Here is an 18563-nt window from a genome sequence, read left to right as displayed (position 1 = left end):
GGATGCAGCTTATATAAATGGTGCGCTCTATAGTCCAGAAAGTACGGTAGTGTTATAGATATCACAGATTTTTCACAAGTGTTTTAATTAACTTAAATCTTTAATTCAAAAATATACGTTCTGTTTAATAGGGAGCTAATTCATACAAAAACCTGCTTTCATAACATCTAAAGTTTTTCTCATTTTAACGCTGAGTTTCTTCTGCTCTTTTCCAGTCTTGTGTGCCAAAAACCTTGCGAAGAAGGACTTCTTCCGTAAGTATCTCCATCTCACAGCTGTGTCATAAAACCTTGTTTGTTTGGCTTCCAGCCTCTGAGGTATTAGCTTTTAAACTCGGTGGATATAATGCATAAATCATAAAGAACATTCTTAGCTTTAGTAATATTTCATTTGAAGTGAATAATCTGCCTCTAAGCAAATTTATGGTGGAAAAGTTGTCGCCATTATTCCAAATTCTCTTTATTAGTCCATTATTGACAGTTGTATGTCTTTGCTTTGATGGTCTTCCTTTTGCCGCTGCTCGGTACATTCTTCCTAGCCGGTGTTTAGGTGTTTTGCTGTGTTTGGTCATGCTGTCATGGTGAATGAGCGTGTAAAGCTCCTGTGCTCGCCGGGATGGTTTCTGTGGTGCCCACTGCTTCCATTTTAGTGTTTAGGAGCTGAGCAAACATTCAGGAAGAACTGGTGAGGAGCAGGACTAAAAATATCTGTGGTCCTGCGTTGTCAACACAGTGTTGATTGTGCACATCTGTAGTGTTGGGTATTTTAGAGACTCCAACAGTACGTTTAGGTTGGATTATTTTCTTTATGGTTGTCCAATGTTTCTTCTCATAACTAACCAAAAACATTGTAACAAAACAGATTTTAATTTACATAAATCAGGATTTATCTCTTCTAAATGGTGCCATCGTAACATGTTTCGTATTCTTTCTTCAGGCCTCCCTGATCCCTTTGCCAAAGTAGTTGTGGATGGTTCAGGACAATGCCACTCTACAGACACTGTGAGGAACACGCTTGACCCCAAGTGGAACCAGCACTATGATCTGTGAGTCCCTCTAAGATTTACTGAGATGCCTCTCATCTTTTTTTTTCCTCCTGACATCAAAAAAAGTCTTTGTTGATGTGTCTCAGGCCTAGCCATCAACTGGATCTAAACTCTAGCAGATGAAAGCAGGTTTTAAATGTGGCCTCTCAGTATCTGGATCATCTACAGTGATGTAATGACTCTGTAAAAAATGTCGCCTGGACAAGATTTAAAGAATGAGAGGAGGCGAGACATCTGAAAATAGTATTTTGTTCCAGACTGAAGCATGTGCATGTCTTGTTGTACTCTGATTGCCTTTTCCCAAAGATGGTGCGTCCTTTGAAATGAACCTGGAAAACGGAGAGCCAGACTGTGTGAGTGAAAGTGTGAGAGTGGAAGTTTCCAGTATTGGCCCGCTGTTTATCCAAACCATCATTCCTGGCCCGCAGCGAGAGGAAGCACGTGTCTCAGTTTGTTTGGTTCCTGTGGATACAAGACCCCTGTCTCTGCACAGCCATTAAATCAGCTGCTCATGTCACATTTGACAAGAGGGAAAAAGTCACGCGCGCTCACCTTAGGGATGATCAGATGGAGCGGAGAGCACGTAGCTGCAGTGCAGTGGAACCTCTTTGCACTAATTTGTCCCGAGAGTCTGCAAATATAGCTGACAGGAATTTATGTACAAATGACAAATTTTCTGTGCCAGTGATGCATTTAGCTTTCCTGTGGTTCGTTTCCCCGCTTGCTTGTTTACTCTTAAGGCCAGCAGAAGGACTCTCAGGTGGTGTGCTGGAGGAGAGGGGTTTTAATTGACTGAGAGGGGTCTGGCTAGCCGTCTGACTGACTCACACTTATTAAAATTGAGCTTCAGACACCTGGTGTTCCCAGTACAGACTATTGCAGTAAAAGCTGTTAGCAATAAAGGTTTTTTTCTGGTGTTTGTGCTATTCGAGATGCTGAATTAGTGTGTGATCGCAGCCAAGGCTTTGGTTTTTCTTGGGTGTACCACAGCGAGCAAACTGGACCGTGAACTGTGACCCTCGTGCATTTTTACAGGATGTGGCCATGATGCCAATAGGAGTAGACACATTTTATCTGGCTGCCTGCCTCATCCACTCATTCACTACACCACAAAACCTACAGGAAATAGTTAAGATTAACCAGATGTGAACATAATAACAGCTTCCATTTGTTAGTGTCTAAAGGACAATAAAAAATAATTTTCTTGAAGGACCATGTTTTAGTGCCTAAAGCATTCCTCACTCATTCACTGAAGGTAATCAAGGGTGTACTTCCACCAGTCATGGTTTCCTTGAACTACAGAGGGGCAAAAAGTATTTCAGTCATTGATTCTGCAAGTTGATTTCACCCACTTTCACAGGTTTAAGTTGTCTCCGTTTCTGAAACCGAAAATTCAGTGTTTTCCTGAATTTTGAGTTCACAAACTCAGAGTTTCAACAAAACCTGCTTCTTGAAACGGGCCCTGATCTATTCTAAACCTTTCCAGTGGTCTTTAAATTATGATTTTCGTTTTCAGCCTAAATTAAAAATCTGATCTTTTCTAGGACATAGTTTCTGCAGAGCACTGAGCAGAATTTTTTTTGTTGTTGTTTTTTTCCATCTTCCGATAAATGGAAAACTGCATTGTGTGAATTCCTAAAAAAATCTTTCTTTCTTTGCAATTTGGTTAACTTTATAAATGTATGCCTAGTTGCAAAAATAAGTAACATTAGTCAAACTGGATTATTCTTAAAGCCTAAATTTAACTAGTGTCAATTAGCACAGGAACCTCCTTCACATTTAGCACAGCAGGTCTAAATGTCAGAAATCTCCTAATCAAGCTTCATTACCAAAATAAAGATAACAGAGCCAGAAATTGTATGGTTCAGATGCTTTTAAACTCAAATGTATAGCATTTTTTAATATTGTTTCTTCAGATTTTCTTTTTGGTCTATCCGTATTTCACATTTAAATAAACAAAACATTAGATAATAGGAAGGATTAGTATTTTATTAGCAGAGAAACTTACAAAATCTGGAAGTTATCAAACATTTTTTTCTATTTACTGTAGTAAAAAAAAGAAACTATCAAACACTAAAATCAAACTGTAACTCATTAGTATATGTTTGACAACTTGTCTTTTTTAAAAGTAAGACTTTCTATCTGTTAGGTTTTGTGTCTAGATAAAATATTTGTTAAACTCTGTTGTTCAGTCTTAGCACAAAGAGGAGCTGCTTGCTTGGTTGGCACAGTGACAAATCAAGTCAAACAAGGGGGCAGTTGTGTTTTCACACTTGGAGCTTGTGGGCGTGAAAAGGCCTCGGTGTGATTTAACAATCTTTCAGCTTGGCTGCATGATTTGCATGAAGCTTTGTCACAGCAGTCGGTCTTTAGAGTTTTGAATAAAAATGATTAGTGGAGGTTCTGCTTGCTCCAAGCTCAACAAAACAGGAGGGTTGGTGGCCGCAGTCAGCTGGTTTACTGTTTGAGGTTGTGAAGATGCTAAATATGTAGATGCATAACTGTACTGTGGTCTGCATGTCTGCCTGCTAAAGACTGCTTCTTTTTTCCCTTTTGAATTCTGTGTTTTCATTGTAGTTCAGGAATTTGACAGGATTTTTGTTAAATGTATCAAACAAATACAACATTATAAAATCCAATTACAGCAGATTTTGTCATATTTCTCCCTCAGTTTACCCTCTTTGGGACGTATGCATCAACATTTGTCATTGGCTAGATATTTTTATTTAAAAAAAACTTGACATACTTTCATAAAGAAAATAAATAAATATTAAAATAACATGTATTATTATTATTATTATATTTCTGTTTGATCTAAAAGTATTGAGTGTTTTAAAGTAAAAATGTTTAATATAAAGCATTTTTTTTTACTTTGTCAAAAGTCAATCTTTCATTATTTGTTGTAAATTCAATTTTTTTTCTTTCCTTTTAAAACCTTCCATGACTTTTAGCGGTTGTTGCTTTGGGATGTTTTTATTTTTCTTTGAATGGGGCACATTCTTTGGCTTTTTGGAGTTTCTGATTTCTCCTGGGCTCTAAAATAAATGAGTTTTACTCCACGGAATGATTAACGGGCTGCTGTGCAAATTGGCCTGTTTTATCTGAGGCAGAGATTTATGATTTTCTGATTGCTGTGCCAGAGGTTTCACTTTCAGTTTTAAACCAAGTCACTGATACTTTTTAGTACTTTCCAAAAGCTGAATATGAGTCCAATAAATAACACTATTTATGTGAATTACCGTACACCTTTTTTGCAGTTTGTCATCTGTGTTTCTCCTCCTTTGTAAGGAAAAGACACATTTTTTTGTATTTTACAAAAATATAGCTTATGTCTACTTGAAATTATAGACAACAATGTACCTTTTTTTTACTTTATGCTTTAGCCACCCATTTATTGATTGTAAAGGAGACCTGCTGAAAAAGCTTTTGAAGTTTGATCTCGCAATTGTGGCAGTATTAAAGCCTAAAATTTGCAATGTTTTATTTCTTTTTTTAAAAACCCACTCTGATAAAAATAGTGTTTTTTGGTTGTTTTTACATTTTCTTGTGTTGTTTTTTTTCATGATGGATGACATATTTAAAGACAGTTGGGCTTAAAATTTCATTTTTTTTTCTAAAAATCATGTATCAGGAGCAGACAAAAAAAATGCCATTTGAAGAAAATTGCAGTTGTGGTTTAGAAAGTTTCCGCTCCATTCTGATGCTTCCACTTGCAGAATAATAGATCCATATACTTCTTTGTAAAACCTCGTCCGAGTTGACATCTGGCTCAAAACTGTACAGCTGGATAGCTCCGATATTGCTCACCATTTTTGTTGCACTACTAATGTTTGGCTGGGATTATAAGAGATTTACAGCTAGAAAGAAAGATTGTGAACAGAAAGCTCTCAGCAAAGGAAGAGAAAGGGGGGCAGAGTTGCTCCGTGCTGATGGTCCTGCCATCTAATGAGCTCCTGCCGCTCTGCAGAACCTATGTCCTATAATACAACACAGGCTTTTGATTAGGGTTATAAAGTGCATAACCATCATTAAAAGACCAATGCAACATTTTTACAATAGATTAAAAAAATCAATCGAAGTAGGACTTTAAAAGTTCAAATACTCTTTGTTTTTGACAATTTCAAAAATCAACAAAAAAAAAAAACCTAAATAGATTGCTGAATAAACTTTGTAAATGTTTTTCAAATGACTAAACAAATTTAACTTGTTTTATTTTCAATTAGATAATGACAAACTTGAGACTAAAAACGTTTTATTTATGGTTTTGTTAGCGAAGGTAACATTTCTTCCTCCTAACTCCTATTGTTGACAGTTGTAATCTTTCCTTTGATCTCCTGCCTCACAGCAGCAAAAGTTTAAAAAGTTTTTATTGTAAACCTTTAAATCTCCCTCTTCCTCCTCTTTATTGCAGTTTTCTGATTGTCTCGTTTACCAGAAGAACATATTAAAAATCTTCGCCAAATGAATTTTATGACTTGGAGTGTGATCCAGATGACTGAGTTAGGTTGTTATACCGCCCCCCCACCCTCGTCAGTCACATCTGTGTGTCTGACCCAGCAGCTCCCTCACATCGCACCCCAGACAGGCCTTTGGCACCAACTCAAAATGTCCAGACATCTTACTCACAGCCCCATTGTTTCACATCCCTTCGGTAAGCAGCATGATAATTATAGAGGGATACAGTTCTGTAAACTGCTCAGATGATCTGGGTTGGAGCAGAGGAGTGAGGCCACAGGAGCAGATGGACCACAAGGACGCTTTTTTAGAAGAACCTGATCTGACACAGCAAAGTAGTTCACTTAGAAAAATTACTGCAAGAAAAGATCAGAGAACTACTGAGTTTTTCTCCCATAGTGGAAAAAGAAAAACATAAAGGTTAAGTTTGTGGCAGTATTCCATAATGTTGCCATAAAAACACAATTATAGCTGGTTTCATTAGATCTTCTCGTGCTAATTATCATGTTAACTATTTATTCTGTGTTCTGTCTACAGTGTCTGTCATAAATGAGAGGAATGCTGGGAAGTTTATGCATACATACATGGATGTGCTCCTCAGAATCACTTTCCATGACTGTGAAGTTTCTACTGTCTATGCCAGGGGTGTCGAACTCAATTACACAGGGGGCCAAAATCCATGGCACAAATTAGCTCGCTGGCCAAACAGAATAAACATTTATTGAGCATACTAAAACTAAATTTTAAGACTTAAAATTGTAACTTTTTAACATAATTATGACCACATATAAACCATTACCTGCGAAAATGCTAGTGTGAATGCTGTAAGCTGAATTTGGACGCTGAAAATGCTTGAGCTGATATCTGAAAACGCTGAAGTTGATAGCCAGCTAAAATATTAGCTAAATGCCAAATTAGTATAAAAAGCTTTTCATAAATATTTCATAAATTCATTAGATTTCTGCTTCTTTGACTCGATGGTCAGCAAAGCTTCAACACTGGTGCACATTTACCCCGCAGATTTCCCTTGTTCATGTTTGTGGAGCCATTAGTTACCCTGTCGAGATAAAATGAGGGGCAGTTGCACATGACGCAGGCAGCTTCCAGTACTGTTTTTAAAACACCTCCTTAACTTCTCCTAAACTTTGAATTATGAAGTCGTTAAAACCAATTTGGTTTCTGTTCTTTAGTTTGGGGTAACAGGAAAAAAAACAACCTTTGAATAGGATTACATCAGTCCAGTTTGACTGTATGATTAATGAGCATTAATGTGTAATTATGGTGATGCATTCAAGAAAAATGGTTGTTTTTCTAAAAGCTATGCAGAAGGAGCTTTGGTGCTCCCTTAATTTCATAGCCCGTTTTAGGATTGCTTTATATTCACACACTGACAAAGTTAGGGTTGGGAATGTTCTTGTTTTCTTGCAAGTAAATCCTCTGTGATATCTTTCTGGCTGCAGTCCTGTCCTGCTTTTTCTGAGAAGGGCTGCTGTGAAGATTGTAAATGATTCAAAGCTTCACGCTTTGCTCGTGACATACTCAGATGCTCAGGGTCAGACTCGCACGTTCACACTCAGTGTGTAGGAAATCCCTCTGAGCTGCCCTGCCTTCCTTGTTCCTGTCAGCCTCAGTGACTCCAGGGTGTGCTGCCATGTGTCCCTGAAGTGGAAACTTGGAGCTGGAATCGGTTGTGGGAGTTCTGTGTCCCTCACTCGTCCTGAGTGAGATTCCTATTACAGCCCAGTTGATTGTCCGCTTTAATGAAAAACTCAAACTGTCTCTTCTTCTCTGTCCCCTCAGATACATCGGGAAATCAGACTCCATCACCATCAGTGTATGGAATCACAAGAAGATTCACAAGAAGCAAGGGGCTGGGTTCCTGGGCTGTGTCCGCCTTCTGTCCAACACTATCAACCGCCTTAAAGACACAGGCTGTAAGTGTTTGTGTAGTGCAGCTACATTCCTCTTTATGTCCAGTAATTGACTAGATTAGTAGTATTTTAAATGCATAATTTGAAATAATCTTATCTCAGTATTGAGGCTGTGACTGGTCAGTTTTTGCACATCATGAGGCTGAATGGCTCCACGCAAGGAGCGATTTCTGTTTGAAGCTTGTGGAAAAGTAGCAAAGTCATTTCACCGGGTAACCACACAAGCGAGTCAGTCTCTTATGCTTCAATGTAAAATAGCCCCATTTTAATGGATATAGGGGTTCTCAAAATGTTTTATCTGTTGTTAGACTGTATATCTGAGACAAATGTACTGGGGTGAACTTCATCCTTTTATGTTTTTTATTTGAGATTAAAGGGTAACCAAACAGGGAAGTTGGAGGGTGACTGCACCCACAGCTGAAATGTGAAAATCCAGTCAGAGGGGTGAGGGTGGGAAACAAGACTGTTATAATTACTGGAGCTGCAGATCATGATGTGAACTTAAATTTGACCAATCACAAAATTCAACTGTAATATCTTGATTTAACCTATAGGGGGCATCACACAGACGGTTTTTGACTATTTTCAAGAATTAAACAAGTTTATTTTAATTTGTCAAAAATTTGGTAATGACCAACAGACAGCACTGTTATCCTCGAGTCTTCAGCTCTACAACAGTCTTAGTGGTGTTGTAGTAGAGTATCCACTCTGAGACTGCAAGGCCGTGAGTTCAAATTCAGGCCGGGTCATACCAAAGACTCTAATAGTGGGATCCAGTGACACCCAGCATTAAGGGGCTGGATTGGGGGGTTAAACCATCAAATGGTTCCTGAGCGCAGTTGTGTCTGCAGCTCACCACTCCCCCAGGGTTGATGGGCCAAAAGCAGAGAACAAAGTTTGCTCACTTTGGTGCGTGACAACTAATGGGACTTGATTGATCTACATTCAAAGGGTAATATTTTTATTGAAGTTAGGATCCTTTTTTCTTCATATAATTGAAAAGCAGAATACTGACTTTGTAAATTATCGCATCTAAGAAATAAATCAGCTATTTTACCTTCAGTCACTTCCATACATTTTCTTAACCCGCCTTATCACTTCCGGGGTCACGGGATGCCGGTGCCTGTCCCAGCCACTGTTGGGGTAAGGTGGGGTACCAGACAGGTCACCAGTCTGTTGCAGGGTCTGCTGTAAATGCTGACTCTTGACTGCAGTAACCAGTGAGCTGTTATAAAGTGATTAGAGCCTTTCAGGGTACTAAAAAACATGTAGTTTAAGGATAATTTGGAAAATATAGACCATCTTGATTTCTTTATTTTCAAGAAAAGATCAGAGAACTATTGAATTTTTCTTCCACAGTGGAAAAAAATAAAAATGTTGCAAAAAAGGCAAAAATTAGTATTTAGAAAAAAAATTTTTTCCTCAAAACTGTCTTTTAAACGAGGGTTGTCACAAATTAAGACTAGTACAATACACAGTAAAAGCTTTTACGGATCTGACAGCGGTTCCTTCAAAACTATGAAATGGGACAGGTCAAGACTAACATGTTTGGGGCCCGTTTTACAAGTTGTGTTGAACTGGTTGTAAACATGACGCCTCTAAGAAGCAGTTTTTGCTTATTTTAACTGGAAGCTTCACCAATTCTTATTGCTGTATGATAGATGCGGTCAGGTGATTTAACAAAAAACACCTTGAAGAGTAATGGAGGTGTAAATAAGACTAAAGGTTTTGTAGTTAGAGAGGGACATTAGGGCATTGTAAGGACTTGTGTTTTTATGAGTAAAGGTCCCTTTAAAGTAGAAGTGAAATGGTTTTCTTTCAGTGTCCCGTCTCCATCACAGAGTTTGACACAGGCCAGACCAAAATGTATTTGTGTGTGTGCGCGCGGTCAGCTTCTGCTTGTGTCGGAACAGGGAGAGACAATCAACATCACCCTACAATTACAGTAAAAATGTCTTATGTCAGAAGCTAGCCAGATAAATGAGACTGCAGCACATGGCAAAGCACTGCCAGACAGCTGGGGCCACAGCTCACCAGTGTGGAGTGTTTTCTTGTCTGCGTGGTGAGCCGGTACCTGCTCGTCAGAACCGGGGCAGCACTTTTCTTAGAAACTCCTGACATTATTGTTTTCCTGGAGCGACCCGGGGGAACCTGAAGCTTGTGCCACAGCTCCCAGTGGTTTTTCTTCTGCATTTCCTTTTTCTCCTGGCCTCCTGCTCACCCCTCGATTTCCCCTTCAGTCTCCTCCACACAGTGACAGCACACACACACACAAACAAATTGTAACCGAGCTTCCTCTATCTCTGTCTGCAAATCTAGACAACCAGTTATTTCATGCAGACATACATAATTGCACAGCTTTTTAAGTGTAAGGATGCATTAAATTTGTACTGTCCTGTCTGTTGTGGTCTTTGTCATTCTTTTGGATTTTTTTTTCTGTCTGCATTTCCCCGCAGTTTTGTCCCTCCACACGCCTTGTACAGTTGCAGGCTGTCTTGGCTTGACTGTGAAGTTTTTGTGTAATTGCAGAGTGTTAATGTTTCATGGTTGTGACTGTGCAGGAATTGACATGTACATCCTTTTATGTACGTGACGCTGTACGTTTCTGCTCGCTGTGGCTGCTGACCGCTGGCTAGCCTTGTAATACTTTGACCGTTGCCTGTTTTGGTCCCTGTTTAGTCTAGACAGACATCCTGAGCTGATCTGCATGACAGCCAGACAAGAGAGGGCAGATAGTGGCATTTCTTGTGTCTGCAGGCAGCCTGGACATTTTTTGGTCTGTTTTTGCCTTTTTTTTTTTTTTGTTTCCCGCTCCTGATCTCTCTCTTCCTCCCTCACTCTCAAATTCCTCAGACTGTAAGAAGTTCAGACAAAGAGTTTCCAGACTTTGGCTGAAGTTCACATCCATGCTAAGGCTGAACGGAATAGTGCAGGCTTTGTACTGAAATTTGTCAAATGTTTGACCCTCTCATTTGAACTGCAGCCTGCTCTGTGCATTTTTTTTTCTTTGCTGTTTCACAGACAGGACCATCTGTTTCAGGGCATGGCCAAGCTGTGGTCTGCAGACAGAAGAATGAGGGACAGATAATGAGGGAGAAGAGAGCCGACTCAGTGATGTAAATGATACAGAGCAAAGAAACTTGTCCAAAAGGGAAAAATTGAATCCAAACACGTGCTCGTTTTTGTGCATGTCTCTCAGAAGAAACTTTGCTCTCTTCCCCCTCGTCTTTTCTCCTTCTATTTTTACTCCTCCTTTCATCTGTGTTGTTTTCTACTCTCGTCCACCTTATCTGTCCTTGTTCTTTGCTGCTGTTATCTCACCGCAGTCTTCTCTGCTTTTTCCTGCACAGATCAGAGACTAGACTTGAACAAGCTGAGCCCCAACGACAGCGACACAGTGAGGGGCCAGATAGTGCGTAAGTGCAGAAGTATTTACAATTTTCATTTAATTTTTTGTTTAGAAAAATCTGCATTTATTAATTTAGCCTAAATTTCAGCATCTTCAGCTGTAGATGTATATGAGCAGATTCTTCACATGTTCTGCTCAGCGTGTATGAAGAGCTTTGACTTCCTAAAGCCTGACACTAATCTGCATTTCTTACTGAGACTTCACAAGTGTGGGCCAAAATTGTCGACTTTTACAAAAAATAACTTTTTTTGTTTCTTGTTTTTGTAAAAAATAATCCCTTATTTCCTTGATTAAAAGCCTAACTTAAGTTTAGTATTTTAGAACGCTGTTGATTCATGATCATTCATGACGGTCGCATCCCTTGAATGATCACATGAATCCTCGTTGAAACTGTAATCATTTTGATTGGGTTTGGAAGTTGTAAAACATGGTAATTATCTCATGTTTGTGTAAAGAAAAGGGCTGGGTATCGGTTTTAATTTCCAGAAAGGATTCAGTCTGATTCACAATAGCCTAAATCGATTCAATTCCAATTTTTTTTGATTCTTCAATTCAATTTTGAGTTTACAAATTTAGACACATTTGTTTAGAAATACATTAATAATCTACTATATGATTTGAATATATTTATATTAATCTGATACAGTTCATATACTGTAAAATGTATTAGTGAAATAATGAGATTGTTATTAGCAGGCATGATTTCTCAAAGGAGAAGCTCCAAAAAAAATGTTCAGATCATTAACATTGTAAACATTGTTCTGATTCTGCAGCAGGGCGTTTCAGTTTGGCCTCTAGGTGGCGATCACACTATAGCATTACAGTTTATTCTAGAAGAAGATGAAACTATGAGGAAAAAAACTGTTTTAGACCACGAATGGTTTCTTTAAAACATATTTCCTTAGAAGAGTTTGGAAAATTTATGCCTGTGAGTTTGTAAAGATAATCATTTAGTCAGCAATGTATGTTTAGGGTGACTGAGCGTTAGCATTAGCCGTCCTATGGGAAATTCCATTAATCATTAGCATCAAGCTAGCAAGTTAGCTTTATGTGCTAAATCGATTTATATTGATAATCATTTTTTTTCCACCCAGCCCTAGTGATGAGGCAAACTCTCCGTGTAGAAAAAAAGACACATTGATAGTTAAACTCAGCCAGATTAAAAACATATTGTTCAATTTAGCTTTTTTATTAGAAAATCTGCAGCTGTAATATCTGCAATCTGCTGTCTAGTAAACTAGTGCCTGCATGTGTGTGCCATGTGTTCCTGCAGTGAGCCTGCAGTCGAGGGACCGCATAGGAACAGGAGGTCCTGTTGTCGACTGCAGTCGGCTCTTTGACAATGATCTTCCAGATGGGTGAGTTTAGACTTTTTTTATGTTTTGGGACAACTCCAAGCTTTAGCAGCCACATCAATCCGACGTCGACATCAGCATGAGATCTTCTGCTGGGATGCTTTTGCAGCTGCTTTAGCGTGTCCGCTCACTGCTGCGTCTGTGTATGTTTCTGCCGCCAGCTGGGAGGAGAGGAGGACGGCGTCCGGGCGAATCCAGTACTTGAACCACATCACGCGCACCACACAGTGGGAGAGGCCTACCAGGTGAGTACACTTTGCAGCCCACAGAAACTTAAACCCAGACCTCTTGAATCAAACATCAGGAAGTCGGGAAACCTCGTCTGTGACCTCAATGCTTCTAAGGAAACATAAGTGGGCTCCCAGGGAAGAGGGAACGTGTCAGACGGATTGCTTCTGACAGTGAAGGTAACGGATGTGGAAGAGTCATGGAGCTGTCAAGAATCCTCGTGGAGACGACTCCTCCATACCCGTCTTCTGTTTCTTTTGTTCTGTCCTTATAGCCCATGTGTATAAGCTTTATTCCAGGTGAAATCCTGACTTTAAGATTTCCTTCACCTCATTGTCCTCTGTCTTGTTCCCAGGCCTGCCTCGGAGTACTCCAGTCCTGGCCGGCCGCTCAGCTGCATCGTAGACGAGAACACACCAGTGAGCACGAATGGCGCCACGCCCACAGCAGTGTTGCCGACAAGTGACGGCGACCAGCGAGTTCAAGAGAGACGAGTCAGATCTCAGAGGCACCGCAACTACATGAGCAGAACCCACCTGCACACGCATCCAGACCTCCCTGAGGGATACGGTGAGACAGCTGCAGCGACACGCAGCCTGTTTATGGATGTGCTCGCAGACATGAAGGAGTTTTAAAAGTGGAGCTCGACAGCAAGATAGCACACACTCTTGGACCGTTTACACAATTAATGTAATTCTGTCGAGGAGAAAATTTGCTTAATGTTTGCTAAGTGTTTTTATATCAGCACAAAGCTGCTTTTCTCCGCTTCAGAATCAATCGGAATTAGGATAATTGTGTAAACGGTCGAAGAGTTACAGTAATTTAAAGGACGTCAACACTGAAGCTAAAGCTCCAGTGTTAAAGGAGTTTTCTCAATAATTTACTGCTGAAAATGCTGTTTAAAAAATAACTGATAAATGTTGATGCATAAATCTCTTTCACTTCACTAGAAATAATAAACATAAATTTGTCAGATATTCAGCCACTTGTGAAAGCTGGCTTGTTCAGAGAGAAATAGTGTCATTAGTGTCCCGTTTGTGTTGACTCCCATGCCTTAAAGTGTTTTCCTGATCAGTTGACCTCAGTAACCCCAGCCAATCTATGTTCTCAGTTTCTTTGATGCTGCTGCACATGGCCAGCCTCAAATACTGGCTCCATTTTAGACAATCTAATTGAATTGATCAAGCTGCCTTTCAGCCATTCAGCCACTCCTCTCTTCCTTTCTCTGCACACAATCCGTTGCATTCATGTGAAAGCCAACACACACTCACAAGCTGCAACCCCTCCTGTTAGCCCGACAGAGTTTTGTTTATCCTCGCAGTGAAATTTTGTGCCGGATTTTGGAGCCACAGACGTGTATCACAGCTTTGCCTGCAGTCCTCAAATGACCGTGCTAATCTCTCTATCATCAGGCTGTCTTGTTAAATTTACTCTCAAGAATATTCACTACACTTACCAAAACAAATGAGGGTTTGCAGAGCGAACACTCTGGTCACAGTTTAGGTCAAGTCTGAAGAGTTTAAACTAAAATCTTGCAGCATCGTTTTAATCAATCAAGTAACTAGAAATTCAAATAAAGCTTTTAAACAAACACCAAATGCATATGATTCATTTGACTCCTGCAATACTGATGGAGAGAGACACAAATTCTGTGCAGAATTATACACATAAGTAAGCATCTCTGTTTTGTTTATTTGGTAAACGTTTCTATGATTAAGGTAAATTGCAAATGTAGAAATGAAGAATAAATAAAGCAGTTTATAAGGGGAATAAACTCCTGTTGTCTCCCTGATGCTGAGGGCATGAGTCTGGTTGAGCAGACTGTGGGAGAGGCCGAGTCACCAGCTGTGGCATCAGATGATTGGAAAAATAGTAAAAACAGAACTCTTTTCTTCATCAGTCTTTATTATTTTTCAACTAAGCGAGAAAGTTTTTCTTATTTGTGTTGCTTTTAGTTGTATGAAGATGTAATTTAATCTAGAAAGTCGACACGCAGAAACTCACAATTATGTTTTGATGTGAGATCGTCCATAAGAAAGAAATACCCACTTCAATCTTCTTTTGATCTATTTTAAAATAGTTCCTAGTGGTCTTGTAAATCATCTTGTCACTTTTAGTAAAAAAAAATTGTTTGCTCCTGATTCTCATTAATTTGAATAAATAAATACTCAGAAATATAATTTTGAGCCTGATTTTCTCAATACATGTCCTCCATCATCAGACAAAATGCTATATGTTAAAACATCCACAACACAACATTCATCAGAGTGGGTCTTTACGGTGGCCGACACGGCTCACATAAATGCAACAGACACAACGAGAAAAGCCAAAGCAGGACGACAAAGTGACCACACAACTCCATTGGCTATGAGGTTTTTATGTCAAATCAAGACAATAATAAAAAAATATGCAACAGTTTATTATTTAATATTTTATTCATCCCCTCTCGAGTTAATGCTCAAACTTATCGGGAAAAAAAATCAAAAATCAGTGATTGGTCGACTATTGAATTAATCGTTTGTGGCAGCCGTAGTAACAAATACACTTTATTTGAAAGTGCAGTTAAATCCTCCACTCAGTCAGCAGTCTTTTGTGTGTTTGTGTCCCCGTTGGGCATCAGTTCAGTTCTCTCAGAACTTTGTAGATCATGTAAAACGCTACAAGAGTAATGACCACGTCAGCTCTCTTGTCGTCATATATCACCTGTATATCTTGGCTGTTTGCGTAACGGTCTTGGCACGCCGCAGTGAAGTGGTCCAGAGCATTAATGTTAAAGGCACCTGTGTGTGACTGAAACTCGTATGTCATTTCTTTAGCTTGATGAAGCCAGAAATGTTGTGTGGCTGTGAGCGAGAAAAGATTCCCTCTTTGGATTCTTGGCGGCTTCCTGCAGCTGATGTCAGCCTGCAGGTTGAACACCGTCAGCTGAGTTCATGTTTTCATTCATGCAAACCAAGAGATTCTATAGAAGAGCTGTCTGGCAGACAGTTATGTGGAAATAAATATCTGCCAGGCTCTGATAAATGAGCTCACTAACTGAAAAGTCAGACATCCACCCCCCCCATGTGTCGTTTCTCTTCCTCTCCAATGTTTCTCACCCCGTCTCTCACCTCCCTCCCTCCCCTGCCTCTTCCTGGCTGCCGTCTGGGATCACTACTGACTCCAGCAGTCCTTTCATCTCCATCTGTCTGATCACTCTCCTGCGTAGACAGATTGAGTACATCTTGTCTACACGCAGAGTATGAATTAAAGTCCTTCATTTAAAAATATTTTAACGGCTCAGCCATAAATACCCCAGCTGAGTAAAGTCGATCAACTTTCTCTTTTTTTTTGTTTGTCACAGAGCAAAGGACGACACAACAAGGCCAAGTTTACTTTCTCCACACTCAGACCGGGGTCAGCACGTGGCACGACCCCAGAGTACCCAGGTATGTCACTGTGAAGGATGTTCTTTAAAACTAACAAAAACATGCTTGTTTTTGAGTTTCCAAATGAATTCCAGGGTCAGGGACAAACAAGATGCTCAGGAGCTGAATCTTAGATTCTATGAGAAAACTGAACATTTTTGGTTTGTTGGTGAAATTCAAGATTTTTATGGAAAGATCATGAAAACAGGACTGACAAAATGGCATCTTTACCAGGAATTTTGAGCAATGAAATCAATCATTTCATTCACGACCACTTATGTTTTTGTTTGGTTTTTACCACCCTGTTAAAATGTAATTATTCTCCTGGAATCTGCCATATTTTTGTTCTCATTTTTAAATTCATACACTATAAACAGGAAAAACGGGTGCCGTGAATAGATTGATGCAAAGGAAAGGATGAACTGACTTAATTTACTGTAACATTATCATTAACATTTCCTCACAGATCTGTGTTCAGTCCAGTTTGCTGGGAAATTCACATGACCAACACCTTCAGCAGATTCAGCCCATGAACTTTTTTTCCCTCTTTATTTTAATGTTTCAAAATGCATTTCTGTACGTACTGGAGCTTTACCTCCAAGCTTTGTTCTTTTAGATTTTGATTTGAACCTCTGCAACAGAAAACCTAGCACCAGTGTTCCAGTCCCAGTGTAATTTCCTAACATTTGTTCCCTGTGGAGTTCAGCTAAAAGATGCTGCAGGGCAGCAGTGAATAATTTAGATGAAAGGAAGAAGAAAAAATGGACTGAAAGTGATTTCTTAGACATGTCCAGTTCGTCGGGGCTTTTGTATTTTGTAAAACTAGAGCTTGATGATGTTGGTCTCATCTGTATTTTCTTGTTTCAACCCCAAATTTGTTAGGTTTTTGTAATTTTTTAAAAATAATTAAGGTCCCAAACTTTAGTTTATAAAAAAAAATTAAAATTAAAATTAGTAGGTTTTTGGTTATTATTTTTCATTCTAATTATAAATAAAATACTTGATTTTACCTAAAACTGAGGAGAATTACTCTATGGCACTTGTCAAAGTCGAGCCTCGGATTCGGCCCTTCAGATCTTTTTATTTTATTGTTATTAATGGAGTAATTTTATTTTGTGTCTATTTCTAACTTGTATAATTTTGACAAAACATATTTTTATGGAGAGTAAAATATTGAAAGTTATTTGAGGTTTAAATTGATTTATTGTGGAATAATATTCCTACAATTTTATTATTCATAATTCTGTTAAAAAGTTACAATTTTAAAGTTTTAAAAATTGGCATTCTGCTAGCTATTTGGACTATTTTGGTATTTACTAAGATTTCTTTAGGCTATTTTGGAGTTTAGCTAATATTTCAACAACATGCTAGCTGTTTTGACTAACCTAAGTTTTTTTTTATATATATAGTTTTTTTAGGCTAATTTGGCATTTAGCTAATATTATAGCTGGTTATCAGCTTTAGTGTTTTTAGCTATCAATTTCAGCATCTTCAGCTATCACTATCATCTTCAGCGACCAGATTCAGCTTACAGCATTCACACTAGTATTATCGCAGGTAATGCTATATATCTAGTTCATAATTATGTTAAAAAGTTGCATTTTTTAACTTTTAAAAATCAAAGTTTTAGTGTGTTCAATAAATGTTTATCCTGTTAAGCCTGTGACCTAAGGTGCGTTTTGGATTTTGGCTCCATGTGTGATTGAGTTTGACACCCCTGATCTACTAACACTACTCTAATATTAAAGCTCTGAATTGTTGGAGTAATATTATATTGTTCATTAAAGAAAATCTGACAAAAAGTTGACTTTGCTGTTAGAAACAAAGAACGGAGCACTTTTTTTGTTGTTGATACCATGTTTCTTGTGTTCTTCTGCTTTAGAGACCTGAGTAATGTGAACTGTGAGGAACTAGGTCCTTTACCACCAGGATGGGAGATAAGGAACACCGCCACAGGAAGGGTTTACTTTGTCGATCACAACAACCGAACCACACAGTTCACAGACCCGCGCCTTTCCGCTAACCTGCATCTCGTCTTAAAGTGAGAACCCGAGAACTTTAATCCTTCAATCAGAAATATTTATTGTAACAGGCTGTGAAAAGGAGAAATAATCTTGTTTTTAATTTTTCCTCCACAGTCCAAGTTCCAATGGCTCTCGAGGAAACAATGAAAGTCAAAATGTCAGGTAAGGTTGAGCTACACTCAGTCACACTTCCCCTTCAGTGAGGGTTTCATACTGAGTTATAGTGTGTTCACCACCTGTCGAGGTTCAACGCTCCGGCTCCTTTGTCCACAAGAACACATACATGGAGCTCTCCCACTCTTTCTTTCCACACAATTCAGGAATTCCTAAGCCCTGCCGAAGTTTCAATCATGAAGCCGGTTCAGCACGCAATCCGTCACAAAGCTGTCCTTGGCCAGACATCAGATAGCAGAGTGGAAACCAAAGCGGCTGTGTCTGTGGCTTAGGACCGTCTTATGCCCAGGAAACGGAGCATAAATTCTGTGCCCGAGTCAATGAATGGAACTGCTCGTGTGTGTCCATATATGTGCTGTACGTGCGTGGCACATGCCTGCATGCTCAGATTCACATGCTCAGGATTTCTTCCCCTGTGCAGCTGTTCAAACACACACTGTACAGCAACAGTCCAACTATCCATAGGTCTGTGGAGCCAGAAGTTTGTCTTTCCACCGGATGCTGCAGCTTTTTCAGGACAGAAGAAGACGGACTC

The 18563-nt window shown here is 39.2% G+C and overlaps 1 protein-coding gene across 1 annotated transcript in view; it reads left to right on the top strand.

Annotated features, from left to right (window-relative positions):
- The window catches only part of smurf2 (SMAD specific E3 ubiquitin protein ligase 2), a 61742-nt gene that overhangs the window by 26388 nt on the left and 16791 nt on the right, over window positions 1–18563 (top strand). Inside the window, exons 2-11 of the mRNA XM_024272322.2 lie at window positions 216–254; window positions 937–1045; window positions 7301–7434; window positions 10782–10847; window positions 12114–12198; window positions 12357–12440; window positions 12779–12993; window positions 15767–15851; window positions 17713–17871; window positions 17969–18016. Of these exons, the coding sequence (XP_024128090.1) occupies window positions 216–254; window positions 937–1045; window positions 7301–7434; window positions 10782–10847; window positions 12114–12198; window positions 12357–12440; window positions 12779–12993; window positions 15767–15851; window positions 17713–17871; window positions 17969–18016 (1024 nt within the window). The remainder of the gene's footprint in view (window positions 1–215; window positions 255–936; window positions 1046–7300; window positions 7435–10781; window positions 10848–12113; window positions 12199–12356; window positions 12441–12778; window positions 12994–15766; window positions 15852–17712; window positions 17872–17968; window positions 18017–18563) is intronic.

This window comes from Oryzias melastigma, linkage group LG8, assembly GCF_002922805.2.
Source record: "Oryzias melastigma strain HK-1 linkage group LG8, ASM292280v2, whole genome shotgun sequence".
Classification (NCBI taxonomy): domain Eukaryota; kingdom Metazoa; phylum Chordata; class Actinopteri; order Beloniformes; family Adrianichthyidae; genus Oryzias; species Oryzias melastigma.
Note: the sequence above shows the minus strand (reverse complement) of the source record. Positions and strands in the feature narration are given on the sequence as shown.